At 27.6% G+C, this 23,106-nt stretch overlaps 1 protein-coding gene across 1 annotated transcript in view; it reads right to left on the bottom strand.

Annotated features, from left to right (window-relative positions):
- Positions 1-23,106, bottom strand: part of LOC127282868 (basement membrane-specific heparan sulfate proteoglycan core protein-like) — a 96,026-nt gene that overhangs the window by 5,180 nt on the left and 67,740 nt on the right. The window contains exons 16-46 of the mRNA XM_051307418.1: positions 16,232-16,339; positions 15,853-15,993; positions 13,538-13,648; positions 13,273-13,425; positions 12,918-13,040; positions 12,010-12,072; positions 11,643-11,657; positions 10,631-10,855; positions 10,431-10,568; positions 10,108-10,356; positions 9,162-10,038; positions 8,794-9,099; positions 8,519-8,726; positions 8,208-8,348; positions 7,843-8,136; positions 7,483-7,700; positions 7,123-7,348; positions 6,679-7,043; positions 6,332-6,614; positions 5,830-6,262; positions 5,324-5,623; positions 4,776-4,924; positions 4,518-4,698; positions 4,159-4,431; positions 3,493-4,059; positions 3,007-3,421; positions 2,724-2,937; positions 2,376-2,655; positions 2,044-2,304; positions 1,710-1,970; positions 19-288 (exon numbers count right to left, since the gene is read on the bottom strand). Coding sequence (XP_051163375.1) covers positions 19-288; positions 1,710-1,970; positions 2,044-2,304; positions 2,376-2,655; positions 2,724-2,937; positions 3,007-3,421; positions 3,493-4,059; positions 4,159-4,431; positions 4,518-4,698; positions 4,776-4,924; positions 5,324-5,623; positions 5,830-6,262; positions 6,332-6,614; positions 6,679-7,043; positions 7,123-7,348; positions 7,483-7,700; positions 7,843-8,136; positions 8,208-8,348; positions 8,519-8,726; positions 8,794-9,099; positions 9,162-10,038; positions 10,108-10,356; positions 10,431-10,568; positions 10,631-10,855; positions 11,643-11,657; positions 12,010-12,072; positions 12,918-13,040; positions 13,273-13,425; positions 13,538-13,648; positions 15,853-15,993; positions 16,232-16,339 — 7,848 coding nt within the window. The remainder of the gene's footprint in view (positions 1-18; positions 289-1,709; positions 1,971-2,043; positions 2,305-2,375; positions 2,656-2,723; positions 2,938-3,006; positions 3,422-3,492; positions 4,060-4,158; positions 4,432-4,517; positions 4,699-4,775; positions 4,925-5,323; positions 5,624-5,829; positions 6,263-6,331; positions 6,615-6,678; positions 7,044-7,122; positions 7,349-7,482; positions 7,701-7,842; positions 8,137-8,207; positions 8,349-8,518; positions 8,727-8,793; positions 9,100-9,161; positions 10,039-10,107; positions 10,357-10,430; positions 10,569-10,630; positions 10,856-11,642; positions 11,658-12,009; positions 12,073-12,917; positions 13,041-13,272; positions 13,426-13,537; positions 13,649-15,852; positions 15,994-16,231; positions 16,340-23,106) is intronic.

Here is a 23,106-nt window from a genome sequence, read left to right as displayed (position 1 = left end):
AAATAAAAAAATAATCACCTTGAACAACGAGATTGTAATCACCATCCAAAGTAACATCGCGACTTTCTACAGTACATCTATAAGTTCCACTGTCACTAACAGCTGCATTTGAAATTCTCAATGTACTTCCATGAGCTCTTGAATTATGCGGTAAACTTATTTCATTGAGTTTCGACCATAAATATCGAGGATTTTGAACACCGGAAGTTGAACAAATTAAATCAACAGTATCTCCAATATTGACAAGATCTTGTGATGGTTTCACGGAAATGTAAGGCGCAGTAGCGGCTAAAATAAAAAAAAAAGATTAACATCTCTTGGAAATAAAAAATTAATTTCATTCCACATAGTAACAAAAAAAATGCGATTTTCCTTTTTCAAAAAGAAAAAAATTGATTTCAATTTTTTTTTCTATATTTCAATTATTATAATGATTTCAATAATTTTCTTTCAAAAGGTAATATTAAATATTTCCAAAGCGTTGTTAGATAGAAATATATATTTTTCTCAATTAATACGATTCACAAAGATTAAGTCCTTTAAAAAAAAGGAAAAACTGTTTAAAAAAAATCTAGATTTTTGAAAAGAAATCTAACTTCACTACGAGACATACATTTATACACGAATACTAATCTAAAACCCTGTTTAATATTTCTATCAATAAGCCATTAAACAGGGTACATTTTTACAAACACAACAATTTTTCTAAAAAATTAAGTTTCATATTTCTATAGATATTAAACATTCCACCTTATTTTGAATTTTTCGATTCAAGCCTTATTTTTTCGTCCCCCAAAAAAAAGTGTTTTTTATATAGAACTATGAAATTAATTAAAAATTTATTATTTACTGAAAAAAAAGGAAAAAAAAGCTTGGATCACTTTCCTAAGCTTCTCTATGTTAACAATTTTTCTATTAGATATAGAGAACTTGTTAATTGAAATGTAAAAAAATCGGACATTTGGAAATATGCAACAAAGAAAAAATTGGCCTCTGAACCAGGAGAGGAAGACAACAATAAACTACAAAATATATAAATATATATATATATAATATGGACGTCACACGATACACAGAACTCAAAACAAACCACGTCGTTGTTGAAGAATTTGACGGAATCGCGTGATGCGGCAGAAGCGTTCATCAGTACCGTCGATGCACTGTGCATAGCCGTCACAAAAGTAATCCAACGGAATGCATAGTAGACTTCTGCATTGATAATCCCCCTGTCTGCACTGCGATCGGTATACTGGCATGCAATCCGCAAGCAAATTAACTACTAAATAATAACGCGAGCTTTTTTAAAAAACCTAATCTGACGAGAATTTGACTTGATAGAAACCATGGTAGCGATGATCCTGTCGTAATTTTTATTTATTTTTTCTTTATATATAATTATATATTCAATCCCACATAATTTTTTTCTTTGTTAATAGAATGAAAAGCATTGTGAACTGTGTTAGTCTTATTTTAAATTTAATTAAAAAAAAAAAAAAATTAATTGCAGATTCCAACAGTGAAGTCTTTTTTAAATTTGATCAATTTAATATTTACAATTATTTTTGTAATTTTGAAGCTAAATGATGCAATGCAGAAATAGGCGAAAGCCAAAAAATTTTCAAAAGCCAATTTATATTCACTGCGAAACTTGCTTTTAAATAAATTCATAGAAAACAAAATTAAAATAATTTTATTTAAATTTTACTTACGGCTGACATTTAAGTTTATAAAATCGCTCGATACACCATTTTCGTTACTCGTTTTGCATGTGTATTGTCCACTGTCTTCTGGTTGAACGTAGAATAATTCTAGATAATCATCACCTGCTCGTGAATTTGTTGGTAGAGGTTGACCTTCTCGGCTCCATTGAATAACAGCTCTTTCTTGAACAACACACCTCAATCTAACCGTATTTCCAGCGAATGTCGATATATCTCTCTCTAAGGCTCGAACTACATTTCCTTCGTTTTCTAAGATAAAAATTCAAAAAATTATAAAGAAAAGTTAAAAAAATCGTTAAAAACGTGAAACAATTTTATGTACCATTAACTAAAACTTCTGCAACAGCTTTAGCACTTCCTGCTGAATTTGTGGCAATACAGGCATATCTTCCTGCATCGGAATAAGTAATTCCGTGGAATTTAATATAACCACGATCTCTCGTTACTGAATTAGGCATTTCACGACCAACTGCTTTCCATTCAATTTTAAGAGGCTCGTCACCTGTTGCTCGACACAATATGCTCGGATTCTCACCAGGACGAACAATTTGTTTTGTTGGATTTAATTCAATTCTAGGTACAGCTAAAAAGCAAAAAATTCATTAAAAATAATAAAATAATAATTAAAAAAAGAATATAATTCTTTTTACTAACAAACAACTTCGAGAATTGATTTCGCTTCGAATAAAACTGAACCATGATGATCAAGACCAAGACAAATGTATTCTCCCTCAGCTTCTTTTGTCACAACTGGTATAGTTAATATTCCACCTTGAATTGTACTTCCCTCTGGTAATTGAAGATGTTCACCTCTCTTCCAATCAAGATAAATGTGCTCCACATCTCTTCCTTTTAATTGACAACGTAATTCAACTTTTCCTCCAGTTGGTATTTTATTGAATGTATCTTCAATCACCACCGCCGAATTGGGATTCTATTTAAAGAAAAATTGTCAAAGAAAAAAAAATTAAAGAAAATGAAATTAATTTTTTAAATATTTACAGAAGGTGGATAAGAAATATCCTCATTGCATGGTTGATCTCCCCGACAGGGCGCTGGTGGTTGATCAATAATATCCTCATCAACTTTAATATGTACACTTTCTTCTGAAACACCCGCGGAATTTGTCGCTTGACACGTATAAGTTGCTTCATCGTCCAGTGAAACAGAATAAATCTCATAAACCGCATTACTTCCCGATCGACTGAATGGATCCCTGAAAAAAGGCAAAAAATAAATTCCAATTTTTTTTTTTTTTTTAAAACAAATTAAAAAAAAAAATTACATGAATGACGAATCCGTTCGTTTGGTCCAAACAATATTTGGCTGCGGTTTACCAACAGCTGAGCAAATCAATTTCACTCTATCTCCTGTTTTGACATTTAAAATTCCACTATTTGGACTAATGGTAATAATTGGTCGTGAATGAACAACAATTTCTGAAGCTAATGTTGCTCTTCCTACTGAATTTGTTGCTGTACAAACATAATGACCCTCATCATTGTAACTAATATTCGTTAGTCTCAAAAGTCCTCCTGGTAATTGTTCAATATTATGTGAGAATAATCGACCGTCTTCACGTGACCAATGTACTTCCGGTGTGGGTTGACCTTGGGCACGACATTGCATATCCGCTGAACCACCAATTAATACAGTTTGTAATTTACTTGGATATAATTCCACAATCGGAGATTGTCGTTCTGTGAAAAAAAAAAGAAATGATAGAAAATTAAATTTTCTAAAAATAGTAAATTAAAAATTATTTACTTACGTTCAACTTCGATCATAGCGCTAGCTTCATAACTAGTTCTCGCTTTACTAACACGGCAAATATAAATTCCTCGATCGTGTACTTGAATATTATGGAATTTCAAAGTATCACCCATCTCCTGAGCATTTGGTCCAAGTGAAGTTTCACCATGTTTTGTCCATTTGAAATGCATTCCCTGCTCACCAGAGACGATACATCTTATTTCAGCATTAGTACCCTGTGAAACTGTTTGTCGTTCGGGTTGTGCTTTAACAACTGGAACCTCCTGTTGTCTTTGAACAATTGTTATTCGTGCCTGTTCACTTTTCTCCTGTCCTTCATAATTAACTGCTGTACAAACATAAACACCAGAATCATTTGGCATTGGATTTTGAATTATTAAAACTCCATTATGTTGAGTCGCTGAATAGGGCAGTGGAATTTTTCCCGAACGTGTCCATGTTACTCGACTATTTCTTGAAGCTGAACATGTTATACGCACAGTATCGCCACTACTTCCTGTCCATTCAGTCGGTTGAAGTGTAATATTCATCGGCGAATGCGGATAATGAGTCGGTTCAGCGTAATCTAAAAATAAAAAAAATTTAATTATTAATATTTAAAAATTTTTTTAAATTAAGAAAAAATAATATTCAATTTTAATATTCAATGTGAAATGAAAATTACCTTTAACGTACAATACACCTGTTACTTCAGTAACACCTTCGCTATTTTTAGCAATACACTTGTATTCATCTTCATCGCTCTTTCTTACATTTGTGAATCTTAAAACACCGCCGTGAATTCTTGTTTCTTGACTCAGTGGACCATTTGCTCGGGTCCATCTTATTTCCGGTTGTGGATATCCAGTGGCTTGACAACGGAATTCAAAATTTTCACCCTCATGGACTTCTTTATAACGTGGTGATATTTCAGCTCTGGGTTCAGTTGGTTCAGATACTGGAATAAAATAAAAATAGATTTTTTCTTTTTTTGGTAAATCTACAAAAAAAATTTCAATTATTGAAATTAAATAGAATATCTACCTCCAACGGAGAGAGTGACGTTACTTGTTGCCACTTCGTATCCATCGGTAACACGACAAATATAAACACCACTGTCCGATACGGTTACATCTTGTATGACCAGCACTCCACTTTCATCATCGATACTTCTGTCAGGAGGTAGTCTTCCACCATCTTTTTCCCATTTAATTCGAACTTGATTCTGAAATAAATTAATAATTAAAAATATTTTCCCCCCAAAAAAAGCTCAACTAAAGAGAAGAAATTTCAATATCTTACGGATTCTTTAGATTTTCCTGAACAATGATATGTGACCGTATTTCCAGTTTGAACTATTTGGAATGCAGGTTCTGTAATTTCGACAGTTATTGTTGGTTCCGGAGGATATCCAGTGTCTATTGTTTGATTACGGGATGAATCAGGAAAACCTGTTTACAGAAATGATGGAAAAAACATGTTATTTTATCGCCAGTGATATTGAATCATATCAACATAAATATATACACAAGTGCACATAGCTATAGAAAATAAATTCTATTTTTTCAAAGTGAATTTTTCGAAATGTATTTTATGAATAAATTAGAAAACTATAATTTTAAGTAAACAGAACTTTTTTTAGCATCAACGATCACATAAGCAAATTTTGAAAAATGACAAAAGCTTTTAGATTCTATAGATTTTTTTTAAATTGCCTCTTTTCCTTAGCAAAGAGAAAAAGAATAATTTTAGAAAGAGAGAAAAGAAAAGCAGTTAAATTTTCCCAAATTCCGAAAAGATTCCCCAGGGACGGACACTAATACGAAAACCCTTCCCGTAGTCCGCCAAACCTGGTTTCACAGACGTCATGATCCGAGCCAGTTCTTTGCCCTGTTTATCCAATATAAAACATTCGACAAGACATGGAGTTCTTCCAATGTTGACACTCCAATATCGATAGCCACCATAGCTAGTCCAATGCATATGACTAAGTTTTAAACCCTTAGCTGTTATTGGTTTTCCCTCGAATGATGATAAATTGAAAATGATCTTAAATTTTTCCGCCAGTACTTCATAATTGCATGTGAAATTGACGACAGTGTTTGGTGACATTTCAACATTCACGGGCATAAGACCTACCCTGAGCTCGTCTAATTCATGCAAAATTTCATTAGGAAAAAAAAAAACTCAAGCTATTTAGATAAGCTACTATTTCTCAAATTAGTAAAAATTAAAAATTTTAATTTTTTTCAAAGATTAATTGCTGTAAATAATTATTCAGCCTTAAAATAATATTTACAATAATTATGTACAATTATTAGTAATGTTTTAAATTAGTATTAATAAATCTACTTACGAAGTTGAGAGCAATCATGTCCAGTGTATCCCGGTGCACAGTGACAAATAACTTGACCAGTGCGACTTAAATCACAACTTAATTCATTATTGCTGCAGGGACATTTTTCACAATTGCCAAGTAGACTTCTTGATCTGTCACTTTTACTTCTGAAATATCCTCTTCTACAATTTTCACATGAATTACCATCATAACCCTCGGGACATGTGCAAATTTCAACTTGTGTTGCTCGCTGTGAACCATAAGATTGACTTCCAAATTCCAAAATAATATCACTAATATAAGTGCCAATCATTTCTTCGCTATGTGTAGCTCGAACTAATATTGCCTCGACATCGGTTAAAGCAGTCATTAGATCAATTCTTGAAGCACGACGTGGACCTTCTTGAGTTAGTCGATACCATTCCGATTCTCTAAACGGAACATTGTAGGTCTAAAAAAAAGGCAAAGGAAAAATTAAAATCAAATTTTTAAAAACTGAATTTTTCTTTGAATAACTTACCATTTTAACGCCAGGAACTAAATCACGGGAATTTTTCCAATAAAGAGTTATACCATTTCCAAAGAGAATGACATCTTGATCTGAATAAGTACGCGCTCTCGGTTGTGTTATAATATGTTGAGTTAAAATTAAATTTGAACCATAGCTTGTCAATTTATTGCCTGTATATTCTTTTGGAAGGGACCAATATAGTCTGGGACTACGTGAACCCGAATAACGGTAACCAATTTCATTTGTTGCAATATTTAAATCAAACACTGTATCGATGACTTTTTGTCTTGAGCTGAAATATTTTTTTTTTTTAATATTAGTACAGAAATATTTTTAGAATTAAAAAAAGAAATTACCTGTCGGTAAGTATGAATTTGTTGCTATTATCATAAATAAATATTGGCAATTGTTGAATATAGAGAGAACTTTCGTGACATTGATTGGAAACACCGCTGCAGAAACATTGATTACATCCATCGGTGTTGTTTATCGAGAGACCAAAAGTTGAAGGACGACAACGATCACATCGTGGACCAATGACATTTCGTTTACACATACACTGATCGCCAACTAATAAACCATTTTCCGATCCTGCTGGATCACAACTTGGTGTTATGGTACCATTTTGTTGACAATCGTGTGGAGAACCACGAGTTGCATCCCCTTCGTATCCATGTTCACAATATTCACAATGATCGCCAGTTGTGTGATGATCGCAGTTCTGAAGAATTTTGTTCACAAAATTATTGTTTTATATTTTCATGACCTTTTTTTTGTTACTATTTGTAATTTTCATTTACCTTACAAACACCTGTTTCGGCATCGCAATATTTAGAATGTCCATTACAATTGCAAGGATCACAGCTTCCAAGATATATTCCCTCAGCAACTCTCGTATATCCTAAATCACAATCTTCGCAAGAATAACCTTTGTAACCAGCTGGACAACTGCATTCCTCAACTTCTGGAGCACGATCTCTTCCGGTGTTAAATCTTTCTGCTGTATCAAGCGAAACCATGGATAGACTGCAAAAATTTATTATTATAAACGACAATTAAAAAACTTTCCAATTTCTAATTTATTTATCCTAAATTTCAATAACTAAAGAAATTTCTATTCTAAAAATAAAAAATACTGAAATTTAATTTATTTTACTCACGCAGCTTCATCAGTGTGTGTTGTATAAGTTGCTTTAATTCTAATTGCTTTAACATCGGCCAATGCTACCAACAAATATTGTCTGTCAGCCTTTGTGCCATCTTCACGTTGCCAATATTCCTCTAACAATGGAACAGTAAATGTTTGTTGTGTATTAAAATCAGCTGAACTCGTTCTATTATTTGATGCATAGTGAAGCAATATTAATTCACTGTTTGACTGAAATTAATAAATATTCATAAATATAGAAGAGAGAAGAAGAATAAAAAAGTATTGATTAAATAAATTAATTGTAGGAATAGTAAAAATATCATATTTTTTTGGTCCCTATGACTAATTAATTAATTAAAATATTGCTTACACTCATCAAGATAACATCTGCAGCATTATTTCGTGAACTTTGCCCACCAGGAGATGGCATATATCTAACTGTATATTTAAGATTACCACCATAAGATGTTACTCTATCGCCCAAGAAAATACTCGGTAATTGCCAATAATAAACATCATTATTGCCACGATTGGGGAAATTTCTATAAATCATTTCACGTGAAACTGCATCAATTCTCAAATCATTAACAATAGGTTCAGCGTTTGGTGATCTTGATTCAACCAAAGAAAAATCTCTTGTAGATGAAGAGAACGTTACTCGAATCTAAAAAATTGAATATTATATATATATAAATAAAATAATATTTAAAATAAAAAAATTTTTTTTTCTCTTACCTCGCTTCGATATAAATTGGAACCAACACATCTATTAGTGGCACCCATACAGAAGCAAGAAAGACATCTTAGATGTTTCGACGAGGGTAGACGAATAGCATTATCCTTGCATTCATCGCACAAAAGACCAGTTGTATGTGGCTAAAAAGAAAAAAAAAATTTATTTAATAAAAGTACCAATTCTAGATAGGTATTTTAGAAAATTATCATTACTTACTGTTTCCAAATAATTAAGCAGATAGTAAAAAAATAATTTTTTTTATTAATTATTGATATTAATTTAATTTTTAAAAAGAAATTTTTATTATTACCTTGCATCGACATGAATTCGTTCGAGGATCAACGTAACTACTGAGACTACCTGCTGGATCGCATGCTGCCGTTATTGGTATACATTTGCCTCTATAAGGATCGCCCTGGAATCCAGCTGCACATTTTTCACAACGATCGCCAGTATATTCGGCAGGACAATCGCAAATTGGTTCATTACGTGGTCCAAGACGGCACGTTCGAGCGTGTCTAAACAAAAAAAATTTAAAAACAAAAATAAAATAGAAAAAAAGGAATTAAATAAAAATAAACGTACTGATTATCAGGATTTGTAAGTGGACAGGGACAAAGTTGACAAGGAATATTTCTCGAAGGATCGCCATAATATCCTGGTGGACAAACTTCCACAGTGTCCGGTACACAGTGACCCAAAAATTGACCACTTTGAATTTTTCTATGACTCGAGGCACACGATTGACAAGATGAACCAGAATATCCCGAAGGACACATACATTCCTCGACAAAAGCAGCAGAACCAAGACCCGTATTCGTTGCATCCGCAGAATCAAAAACAATATTTGTAATCGTCACATCCAATTCTGGCGAATCTTCATATTTGGCTCTGTAAACGAAAAAAAAAAATTAATAAAATAATTTCTTAATCAAAGAAAAAAAAACACTTACTTAATGAGTATTTCGCCAACATTTTGCAAAACCATCATAATATCCGCTCGTGTCGCAAGCTCCTCGTATCTTCCCAATTTCTTCTGCCAATAACCCTCAAAGAAACGAACACTCTCCTCAGTATCATAATGTGGCAATACTTCTTTACCCTTATAAATTAGAGTAATATTATTTCCTGTCAAAATTACCGCTGGCGCTTCATTTGGCACTCCATTACCACTGTATCTAATCGTATATTTCAAATAACCACCATAGGATTTTAATTGTTCGTGACGGAATACTTCCGGTAGGGCAAAATAAGGAATATTATAATTATTAAGTTCATTATAATACGAGGAAATTAATTGTGCACCATCGATACCAATTGGTTGCACACCAATTAAATTACGATCAGCATCGGCTCCAATTTTAATTTCCGATGATGTGTCAACATTAACAACTCTGTGTCGATCGAAAGGTGGTGGAATTTGATAGGTAAATAAATTAGCACTTCGACAATCGGTTGCAACTCCAAAGCAGAAACACGAAATACATTCATCTGGTGTCTTGGCATCGGCATTGAATTTTCCAGGTGGACATATTCTTTCACCTTCCGGTTTAACAACAAGTATTGCATCGGGTACAGCAAATACAAAACCAGCGATATTTAATGCTTCACAAGAATAGGCGCCTTGATCGGAGATTTGAATATTTTCACATGTTAAAGTTCCGGTTCCATTTACTGATGTAGATGTACATTTTGCTGGTACATGACCCCAATTTAATCGCCAATTTATTTCCGGAATTGGAATTCCAGTTGCTGTACAAGTCAGAATCATAACGTCTCCTGGTTTTAGTATCACCATTGGTTGAGGTGGTTTTGTGATGTAGACGGGAGCTAAAAATTGACATTTTTGTAAAAATTATATTTTTCTATTATATATATTTTTTTAAATTCAATACTCACAGCATCCGAGTTCGTCACTTGCATCCTGACAATCGCGTTCACCATCACAATGGAAACTTTTCGGTATACATTGATTATGACTTCTACATTGGAATTCACTGTTTCGACATGGTGAACCAGGAGGTGTTGGCGCACAATTTTCTTCATCACTTCCATCGCTACAATCTTTATCTCCATCGCAGCGCCACAATTTACTTACGCATTGTTTATTCGCACAACGATATTCATTTGGTTCACAACCATATTTCTCTGTAATTTAAAAAAAAAAATGAAAAAATATTTTTTAAACAAAAAATTTCAAAAAAAAATTATAAAATAATTACTGCATCTCATTTCGTCAGATCCGTCTGAACAATCGAAAACATCGTCGCAAACTTTGGATTTTGGAATACATTCACCATTGCTGCATGTTGCTTGATCATAACCACAAGTTTGTGGTGGTCGATTTGTTGGAAATTCAACTGAAAAATATTTTTTTATTAATTAATTTTCCTATTAATTTTTGAATATTAAAAATTCTTACACTTTTCAACTTGAAGATTAACAATTTTCTGATTTCCCGGACTATGATAATGTCCAATTGCTTCACAAACATAAATTCCAGCATGTTCGAGTTGAATATTTGGAATTTCCAAACGTCCTTTAACATCTGTACTGCCTGGTGGTAGTGGTAAACCATTTCCTCTGATCCAACGAACCTTAGATCGAAGTGGTCCCTCATCACGACATTGGAACACAACTTCTCGACCTATTTAAAATAAAAAATTTAAATTAATTTTTTAAGAAAATAAAATCCCTTTTGCCCTTTTGTAAAATTGATATATATGAATAATAAAAATGTACAAGATGTAATAATGTTAAATAAATGTAATAAAACAATAAATTTAAACATAAAATTCAATTTTTCTATTATAAATTAAAAAAAAGTAATGTAAATTTTTATTTTCAATAAACCATTAATTATATTTTCATCTCATGAAAAGATTTTTTTTATATACTGACAAAACGTCTGTCACCCCATTTTAAAGAAATTCCATATAGTTCATGCGATGTCATGCTTAAATTTAAATATTTTTATTACAAAATCTGAGCGGAATGATCTTTTTTAATGTCTCTCTTTCTCTCTCTTTCTCCTGCAGGCAACATTAGTTTTTATTCTGATTGCGTTCAAGGCTCACCTTTTTTTTTTATCTATGTTAGTGTGAATATGTATGTGTTCAGTGAAAAAATATAATACAATGTTTGTGTTGCAAGAATACATGACAGCTAAAGCTACAACATTAAATAAAAAAAAAAAATTGCATAACTATAATAATATAAAGAATTTTTTTTTCCAAATAAAAAATAATGAATACGTGTATTAAAATTTATTTTTATTCTTTAATATTCAAATCAATGTTTCAAAGTGACAAAAAAAAAATCCTATAACAAAATTTTGTTTCTCAACTGTGAATAAAAAAAAAAGTTTTTTGAAATGATACCCACATGAACTAATATAGCATGATTTTTCAATATCTTTTTAAAATCAGGCTTACCTAATTTCGCTGGGTCTGGCCGTAGCGAAAAACAAAGAAACAAACATTCAATTAATAAATAAATGGAAAAAACATTTTTTTCGCTATTACAATTTTTAATATAATTTATACTAAATATATTAATTATTAAATAAATTTTGATTTCCTCTCTGAATATAATATTCTAAATAAAAAATTTCCAAATGAAAATCAATATTATATTATTTTTATACTCCTAAAATAATTCAAATACTATTTCTGTGCAATTTAAATGTGAGAATAAAATTAATTATTCACTTTTCTTCACTTGAAGAAAACATTCTATTTTCGATTAAGGATAGAATAAGTTAAAAACTATATATAATTATCAAATAATGAAAATACTTACTTTCTTTGATAATTTGTTCACTTGGATATGTTTTTAAATCCAAATCGGCCAAGGAGGAGTTACCTGTAATTTAATTTACAAAATTAGTATTTTATATTTTTATAATTTTATTAAATTGTTAAAATATTTGCATAATTATTAAAGTTATTTTTTAAATAAGAAATATTTTTGTTTAATATAAATAATTTAAATAGGGTAAAAGCGGAAGTAGTCAGGCACGATTTTAAGGTAATCCCTTTTTTCTTGTCTTGAAATAAAAAATATCTACAACCTTTTGTATCACATTATTCATTAAAGAACTTATTTAGAAATATAATGTCAAATGTTTGCTAAAAATATTTCAATATTTAATAAAATATAAGCATTTTAATAAGAAAGGATAAAAATTTGTAGAAGTCGGACAACTGTCTCTATTTTTGGTCATCAGTCAGATATTATAAATTTAAAAACTAAAGAAGAAAATATTTTTATTTTTTTTATATTGAATAATTAAATTAAAGAATTATTAAAATTTGAAACTCACAAATTCGCAATGATTATATTTTTGCCAAATAATCGGAATTACTCGCATTTACCCTACATATATGTTTAAATAGAATTTATTCAAGTAAAAGTTTAAATTATTCATACAGAAAGAAAAAGAAGATCTAGAAGAAAGGTGAGAGAAAAAAGAGAAAAAAAATTATAGGCAAGGCAAATGTTTTTAAAATAGTATCATTATTTTTTTTAATACCTATAAAATGTTTAGAATTGAATAAAGAAAATTAGAGAGAGTATTTTGAGACAAAGCTAAGATAGATTTTATATAGTTAAAAAAAACATTTCCATATTAAAAAAAAAGGGTTGCAATTATTAAAAATATCGAAACACTCCTGTGAATTTTGTTTTTTTTTTTCATAACAACTCACTATCAAAGAAATCGCAGTCCAATTCGTCCGAATTATCATAAGGACAATCTATCATATGATTACATCTCAATGATATATGAATACAAGGACCTTTTTCACATCTCCAATGGTCAGGTTGACATTCTTTTTCAGACAATCATGATAAAATTAATTCCAATTGTAAAATTTTCTTAATTTACAAAAAAAAAATTAGTAATATAAATTAAAAAAATTTTGAAAAATGTTTTCTAATTTTCTAAATATCAAAACAGTTTTGATTTGATTTAAAGAATTAGTATTTTTATACATTTAAAAAATAAATATATTTTTCCTAAGTGAAATTGATTATTATTTTTGTTTCTATTATTATATTTACCACAATGATCTTCATCGGAGCGATCTCTACATTCCGTAATTCCGTTACAACGAGCAGATAGAGGCAAACACGTATTGTCAGAACGACACATGAATTTTCCAGGACAGCCTGGCATGGGATGAGCTCCCGGTCGTGTTGTTTCTTCAATATTCGCTGAAAAAAAAATAAAGAAAAATTTCTAAATTAATCACAAATAAATAAAATAAAAGAAAATTAGTTAATATATTTCTGAAAAAATTTACTTAATTATCACATATAGACTTACGACAATCAGTTTCGTCAGAACCATCATCACAATTGTAAATTCTGTCACATCTCTGACTTCCATGAATACAAACACCATTACTCCAACATTGAAATTGATCACGAGTGCAACCTAGAAAAAGTCATTTTTAAATTAATTTCAAAATTTCGTGAAAAATTTAAATAAAACTCTTTCACAAAAGTAATATAAATATAATATATTAATCGAGCACAGACTGTATAGAGATAAACATATCACATAAAAAATACAATTAATAATGGCACATAAAAAGAAATTCCACCATTATTGACTAAGAAAACGATCTAACATCTATTATAAATCGGAATTACTCAAATATGATAAATACGTATTATTTTTAGAAAAATACAATTTTTTCCAAAAATTAAATAATTAAAAATTTAAATACAATTTTTCTCTAAATAATAAAATTATTTTGAGAATTTGTTTAAAAAAAAAGTCTATTTACACACACCTGATTTATCTTTTTAATTAATGTACACTATTTTCAATAAATAATGAATATTCAATTGGTTATAAAGAAATAGACAACGAATTTTTCTGCGCACCTTTTGAATTAACGAGACATGTTTATAAAATCATGAATTATGAATGATACATTACTCTTTACTGAAAGTTTCTACAACATCCAGATCTCATAATTACAATTCATGATAATCTATACTTTCACAAAATATATCATTCCTGTAAAAAAATTTAAACTATGCTTCAATAAGGTAGATTATCATAAATATTTGAGAAAAAAAAATTATCGACTTTATAATAAGAACATAACACAAATACGAAAAAATTATTTCTAATTTATGACATGAAAATATGAATAGCTACCAGAATTTTTTTTTTTTGATGAAATTTAATGATGATGAAAATTCGATTATTTTCTACTTTGTCCATTTTCTCAATTTGTATCGTATTTTTTCTTTATTGTTAAGATGAAAAAAAAAATTTTTTTAATAAAGAAATATCACAAATTGTGCGAATGGATTCTAAAAACAAATTCTACACCTACGGAAAAAGAAATATATATATACTTAAAACCAGGCAAAGATGCACTATCGATTACAAAAAATTCCTCTGTGATACCAATAATCTGACAAACTTGACATTTGAATCTGCAGGACCAGATTTTTATGCAAGTTTCTACTTCAACGTCAACAACCTACACATTGTCTATTCGGCTGCTAACACAGATTGACAGGAAACGACGTAACACCAAGATAATCCGAGGCATTTTTTTTTATTTCATTTTTCAAAATTTATTTTATATTTTTCTCTCAAGAAATTTTTTATTTTTAAAATATTTATCAATTATTTACAATTTTCTTCTATCATATATAGATCAAAAGTGAATTGTACTTTTTCAAAAAAATAAAAATTATTCAAAAGTTGAAAAAAAATTTTCTTTACAATTTTTCTGAAATCCCTTCTATTATTTGAAATTTATTTTTTCATATTGAAACTAAAATTTAAGAAAATTTTTTTATAAAAAATAATTATATTGAAATTTTTTTTTTTCGAATGCCAGCAGATTATCGGGGATAAAGATTGGCTAACCAAAGCAGTACTGTTCATCGCTAAAGTCGCGACAATCGTAGAAATGGTCACAGTGATGGGCCTTGGGAATGCAAGTGCCATCGGCACAAATAAAATCATCCGTTATACAAGTCCTAGTTGTACTTTGAATTGTTGTCAGTAGATTGTTATCAGCACCTGTACTTGGGCTGAAAAACCCAATATCCGGACTCTGGTGGGCTACCACCACATTCTCAGGATGCCCCATTGAAGAGGTTTTATCCGGAGCTTCTATACCTAGAAGTAACCCGATCTGAACCACAGTGTTATGTAAGAAATCATTTTTTTATCACTCAAAAAAATCTATATAAAAAAAATATTTATTTTTCAATTAATTTCATTTTATCTACTTTTCAATAAAAATTGAATTTTTTTTTTACATCTTTACATAAAACTGTTTTAAAATCTCTGAAAAAAATTATTAAATACACTTTTTAGATATATAAAATCTAAATTTGAAAAATTATTATTGTCATTTAATTTTAATTTGATGTATCTGTAAATAAAAGAATGTTAAATAATTTGAAAACATTTAACACCATGGTTAGCTGGTTCTTGCAGCATTAAGGCACTTCATCTCACTACAAGTCTACATAATCTATTATGCAATTCATTTTTTTGTGATCGTGCCACAAGGCTAATAATTTCGTGAGAATAATTTTCTATTTTCCAAAAAAAAAAAAAAAATCAAGTGCAATTTTTTACAATTAATTAATAAAATTTACCTCGGCAATTTATTTCATCAGAACTATCTGAACAATCAGGCCTATGATTGCAAACATACGAGCTTGGAATGCAAGATCCATCGGCACATGTAAATTCATTAGGTGAACAACTTGGATAACTTGGAATTTCGTTGTGATTTTCTGTGAAAAAAAAAATTTTACTATTTCAATAAATTAATTAAATAAGTCATTAAATCACAAAATAATAAAAAAATTTTTTTACTAATTTTTATTAATAAATTACTAATTTATATTAAAATATATATACAAAACAATTTACCAGCTATATTCTGCGTGAAAATTTTGTTAATAAAAAAAAAACATTTTCATAGAATCTAATTAAAATGAAAATTGTGAAAAATAATTAAAAAATTCTTACTACAATCTCTCTCGTCACTTCCGTCTAAACAATCGGTCCTTCCGTCACAGAAAAAGTCAGCTTTGATGCAAATACCATTAGCGCACATTCTTTCGTCATTTTTACATTCTGTAATTATAAAAATTAAATGTGAGATTTCAATATATTTTTCTAATAGCACAAAAAAATTAGTCAAGTGCACGTTTCATTAAATAAATTCAAATTAAAAAAATATATGAAAATATATACAAAAAAAAATAATTTTTTTTTTACATTAAAAAAGTAAATTTAATCATAATAAAAATAAAAAAATTGTTTACAAAACATAAAAAAGTGAAAAAAATAAAAAAAAAATCGTGCACATTGCTTTTTAATATTAATTCCCAATATATTGAAACAATAAACAGTTAAACAAATACGATCCCATTGTTTTTTTTTTAATTAACATCTTATTTACAAAAAAATTTATAATATATAATATACAATATATCATAATATGTACAGTCAGGCAACCTGTGCTGAAAAAACAGACAAAGGGTAATAATCAAACCAGTTCAAAGTGCATTCGAGATTATAAAAAAAAAAAACATTCGGTAAAATTTTTCATTTCAATGAAGACCAACTCATGGAAATATAATATATATACATTCTAGGGAATAAATTTATATAAGATAAAGACAGTTTTAACCATGTGGATTATATAGTTATAATATGCATTTCTAACATTATCAGTGCTTCAGGAGTAATAGGGGAAAAAAAATTTTTTTTTTGATTTTTTTTTCTCACAAACCCACTCAATGGTGACATAATCGAGTCAAGAAATGAAGAACCACAATAAATTTCTATTTTAAAACGTGCTCAAGCATCCAATATGCATAGAAGAAAAGTAGATCCTTGTATAAAATTAAATATATGAAAAATAATATTTCAACGAAAAATTTTAACAAAAATGAAAATTTATAGATTAATTAATTATTTCTTGTTTGTAGAATAAATATTTGTATGCACCTGTAAAATATTTAAACAGCACACAAACATAAAATAATTATGTAAATATTTCTATAAAAAAAAAAATGTTTCACAAAATTGTAAAAAATATATTTTTATTGTGTATGCCAAGAAATAAAATTTTATTATCTAAATCCGCGTTCGATTATTATTTTAAATTTAAGGGAGAAAAGGAATAAATTTTTCGAATATTTACGAGATACATGCGAAATTTTATGGGTGCGTGTCATTCCGAGAGCATAAGAAAAATTAGAATGTAAGTACAATAATTGAGTTAGAAAAAAAGTAATTTTAAAAAAAAATATTTACCCTTTTTTCATGCATAAAAAAATAAAAAATAAATCATCATATCACGAAAATACGTGAATTTCTTTTATCCCAATTTTTTTTTTATATGAAATTCAAAAATATACATAATTTTATTGATTTAATGTTCCAATTTCAGTGTCCATTTTTAAGTTCATTATTCGGTTTTATTATTATAAAATACATGAACATTTTTCCCGCATTATATCAAAAATAAATTCTATAAATTATTTTTTATACCTGAATGATTTTACAACCATCATTATTATTATTAACAATGAAATAATTAATTTAATTAATTTTACATATATAAATTAAAATAATATTTCATTATTATAAATAATATTTTGTTTTTGGAAAAACAAGGATAATTAAAATTTGACTAATATTAAATGCGAGTGTTGAAAATATGAAAATATTTTCTGAAAATTTTCCGTATAAGTACCACGTATGTAAAATTATATATTGTATACCAGTTATTAGTGAATAAAATTTAATAAACTGTGCTCTTCTCTGATAAATAATAATAATAATTAAAGGTGTGTGATGGTTGCAGTATAGATGGGAGTATAAGCAAAAAAAAAAAAAGTAATTAAAAAACTTTTATAACTTTTGTATAGCATTTTATAATTACCGCAACCAATTTCGTCTGATTCGTCCACACATTGAAGCAACCCATCGCATCTTTCGCTTTCCAGAATACATTCGTTGTTCATACATTTCCATTCCCCAGGAACGCAGACTCCTTTTGCGACATACACACAAAAAAAGCTGACAACAAGCTTCAAAAACACCAATCAGCATTTATATTTTTTTTTAAATTAATTATTTATTTTAAAAAAGCAGTTATTATTTTCATGCGCTCACGTTTCCAAAAATTTTTTTTTATAATTAATTTTATAATTTATAATTAATTTCATTATTTATAATTTATAATTAATTTTCTAATTAATTATAATTATAAATAATTACAATTATTTGTAATTAATTTATAATTAATAAATTCATTATAAATATATATGTCACTGAATGAAAAATTATTTGAAATCTTTTTTTTTAAATATTCGCTAAATAAATATCAAAAATAAAATTATAAATTTCCATAATTTCGCAAAAAATTCTTGCAATTTCGACAATTATTTTCTTCTTATTTAATAATTTAAAGTAATTTTTAAATAATAAAAAATAAAAGTAGATAATATGGTAATTATTTTGTCTAGACCGCAGTCTTTAAAATAGATTATGCACAATGTTTGATATTATATTTAAAGAAAAAAAAAAATTGCATCAGTAATTAATTAAAAATTAATAACCCAATAAATTGTCAAATTGTTGAAAATGTCAAATTTTATTTTAATGTCTACGGAAATTTCAAGATATAGAAATTTTTTTTATAGAAAAATTATTAAAAATAAAATTAAATTGAAAAGACGTACAGAAAGAATAAAATATTGTCTGACGCGTACTAACTGTAACTACTTTGTCGCGTCTGACTAAAATCTTTTGTACTACTTAACAAGAGATCAACTACTGATTTTATTAGGGAAATAATAAATTAATTACAATTATAAAAAAAAAATTATTATTATTATTATTATTTTGTTATTAATTATTTTTAATTAATTATTATTATAATTGCACATAAAATCAAATACAATAAATTTTTTTCTACTACTTAATAACTTGTAAATATCTTAAAAATGATTATATATTCTATAAAAAAAAAAAAATGCGTTTGTCTTGAAAGAAAGCCTTGCGCTTGATTTGACCCAATTAAATTTCTCCCGAGTGCAAAAGCACTTGACTAATTTTTATATATTATATTTTTTTCCACCCTAAAAGCTTTTCTTTCTAAGAATTTGTTATAAAAAAAAAAAAAATTGAATATTGACATTTTCCACATTTAAGCGCACATTTATAAATTTATTCTTTTCGATTTTTTACTCGACTTTAAAAAAAAAATTAAATAATTAAATTTAAAATATTTCCGCAATTAAAAAAGAAAATGAAAATTGTCACATTGATATTGGAGAAATTATTTTGAGAATTTTACCGACATATGTAAAGACATGTTCTCATTCAAATATTAAAATAATCTCATTTAGTTTCATATATATATATATATATTAATATAAATTTTGAAAACGTGATTTATTTAATTTATTTCAATGAATAAAATTCAATTACAAATAAAAAAAATTTCTTAGGTTTCTAGAGTATTTAAAAAAAAAAAAAAACCAGGAAAATGTTGGAAAGGTAATGAAAAAAAAAAGGAAAATGAGAAAAATTTGTTAATGAAGCGAGGCCCTTACCACAATCACGTTCGTCACTTTGATCACGACAATCAAAATTATTGTCACATTTTTGATGAAGGGAAATACAATGGCCATCGTCACAACGCATTTCAGTCCTTGGATCACAATTCCTTGGCTGTACACTATTCCATGATGTTCTCGTATGGTCTATATTTGCACATTTAGGGAAATTTTTTCATAGGATAAAAAGCACACAAAAGCACATTTATTCTATTTACAATATATGTTATTGTCAGAAAAAAATATTTCGAATAAAAAATTTTTAAAACCAAAAGAAATAATTTATTTTTCTCTGGCAATAGCATAAAAAAAAAATATAACTACACCAAAAATATTTTATTTAAACTAAAAAGCAAAAAAATATAATTTCAAATATTTCAAAAAATATTTTTTTAAAAAAAAGTGAAATAAAATTTTTTCGAAATTTTTCTTTTTGAAATGAATGATAATGAAAAAAAAAGCAATAGCGTACTGGTTGAAGACACTCTTCCTCTAGGTGTTAATGGAGGACAATCCTCGTCACTTTTATCTGGACAATCCGGATGACCATCACATCTGTAGATGCCTTCAATGCATTTTCCCCCAGTCGCACATTTGAATTGAGTTGGCGTACAATCTCGATCTATTTTTTTTGGCAGAAATTTACAAACAAAAAAAAATGAAAGCAAAAAGCAATAACACAAATTTTATAAAAAAATAACAATTTTTGTTATATTATTTTTGTCAATCAAAATAATACAGAAAAAAATTATTTTTTGCAAAAGCCGCGAATTAGGGGGAATTTAAAATATTTTAATTTTCAAATTTAATTATTAAAAAAATATTTTTTTCTATTAATAGTATTAATAATATAGGTTAAAGATGATCATTTTCTGAGAATGAAGATTCTATTTCAAAAATAGCCAGATGATTCTATTTACTTCTGGTGGAAAATATCAAAGGAATTCATATATATATATAACGGACTCAAGTTGATCATATATATAAACTTCAATCAATTAGAAACTCACTCTCACTTGAGTGACGTGCAACTTGAAATATTTCTCATTGAATATAATCACGATTCTGCATGCACCAAAGTTTTAAATTAATATGATTGACGTGATCTCGTAAAATAATAATAAATGACGTAATTTTAAAATGCGCGCGCGCATCATTTTAATCATCATTATTTTTTTTTTTAAACTAATTATTATAAAAAAAGAAAAAAAAAAAAGAAATATATGGTGAGAAGTTCCAGTTACATGGCACTCGCATTAAATTAGCCTTTCAATAATAGATATGACAAATGAATGTAGGCTGCGCATTCGCTTCATCAAAGTGATGTCTTGTTCATTAGATAAACTAACTAGCCTATATGTTATTATAATGATACACACAGTCTGATTTCAATGAGTATTATAAAAAAAAATATTTCATAACTATAACAGTAAAGTGAAAAAAATTCAATATTTCTCAAAAAATTAAAAAAAAAAAATTTTTTTAAATAAATTTTTTTTTTAATAAATTATTTTTTAATAATAAAAAGATTATTTTTTATATTCTTTGTCTTTTTTAATACATTTTTCTACATCTAAATAAGTGATATCGAAAAAAAATTTTAATTACTGCTTTTTATCAAAAAATTGCTTTTCGAACTCTTTTTTTTCAAAAAAAAGCTTTTCCTACATTACAAGCTGTCTACATAAAAATTAGTATATCTATTATATTGTTACTAATTATGTTAGAGCACACAGATAAATTACAAATTTTTAGTTTTCTAATTTCTATACTGGCAACTATTTAAATATTCATTATTTCAATTTACTATTTTAAATTAAATTTCAATTTAATATTTGAAATTAAATTTCAATTTACTATTTGAAATTAAATTTCAATTTACTATTTTATATTAAATTTCAATTTACTATTTTAAATTAAATTTCAATTTGCTATTTTATATTCAATTTCAATTAATTTTGATAATATATTAAAAATTGTGGTTGTTACAAAAAAAAATGGAAAAAAATTTTTTCATTGAAAACGTTAACAAAAAAAATGAAATTCTTTTTTCACAGTTAAATGTTACGAGCAAATTCGATTAAATTAAGGGAATCATTTTTTTTCGGGAAAGCGCAGCTACTACATGAATGCGAGCGAAGCAAGGTTTCGGAAAACTCGTGTCACCAGAGAAAAAATATTGTTCCTTTTAAAAAAAAAAAACCAAATCTAATTCACATTTTTAATTAATATAATAATAATAATAATTAATAATTAAATAATTAATAATAATTATTTTATATATAATAATACTGTTTTTTATTTATAAATAATAATTAATAATAAATAAAGAATACAAAATTATTATTATTAGAAAAAATTTTTTTTAATTAGATTATTATTATTATATAACTAATTATTATATTAATATAAATTGTATTAAAGTTAAATTTCTTTGTTTTTGAAAATGAAAATAATTTACTTCGGCAAAGAAATGGAAAATAAAAAAAAAAAGAAAATAATTTTCTCTGGTGTCTAAAGTATGGTTTTAAGGAAAGGATTATGTACCACAATGAAGCTCATCTTCTGCCTTGGGGCAGTCGTCGTATCCATCGCAAACCGAGGTCTTTGGTATACAAGAGCCATCCTCGCAGGTGAAGTCCATTGAAGGGCAAGGAGCCAAACCTACAGGGCCCGGCAATGAAATAGATATTCCCTTTTCTTTTTTTTTTTTTCTCACATATCAAACAATTGCGCCTTTGCGTGTCTTTCAGGTAAAACGATTTCGATTAATTCTCATTAAATTAATACTTGACCCGTATTCACACCTTGTTTTTTCGATCAATGCGTCTAATTTCTATTCTCACATCTTTAAACCTTATATTGTAAATTTTATTTTACAATTACATTTTCAATTAATTAATTAAATTCCAATGAAACTGAAAAATTTTTATTTTTTTAAATTACAATTAAAAAATTGTAGAAAATTATTAATAAAAGGAAGTGAATTTTTTTTTTTTTTAGAAATGAGATTATCGTTTTACCCTCAAGACGTATTTAAAGACGCATGTTTGAAAACACTATAAAAAAAAAAAAAAATTATGAACGTAGAAAAAACATTGAAAGCAGTTAAGAGCAGCATAAATATATGTAGAATAATGACGATTCGAGATATTATTATTGATATACATCAAAAGCACCTGTAACTCTTAAAACTGCAATAAAGTTTCTTATATACATAGAACTTTAATAAGCTTTCTAACATTTAAAGCTTATACTTTTGTTATT

The sequence above is a fragment of the Leptopilina boulardi genome, unplaced genomic scaffold (genome assembly GCF_019393585.1).
Source record: "Leptopilina boulardi isolate dan_hultmark-lab unplaced genomic scaffold, ZJU_Lbou_2.1 LbouV2_302, whole genome shotgun sequence".
NCBI classification, from domain to species: Eukaryota; Metazoa; Arthropoda; class Insecta; order Hymenoptera; family Figitidae; genus Leptopilina; species Leptopilina boulardi.
The sequence above is the reverse complement of the archived record's forward strand: the minus strand, read 5'-3'. Positions and strand labels throughout refer to the sequence as shown.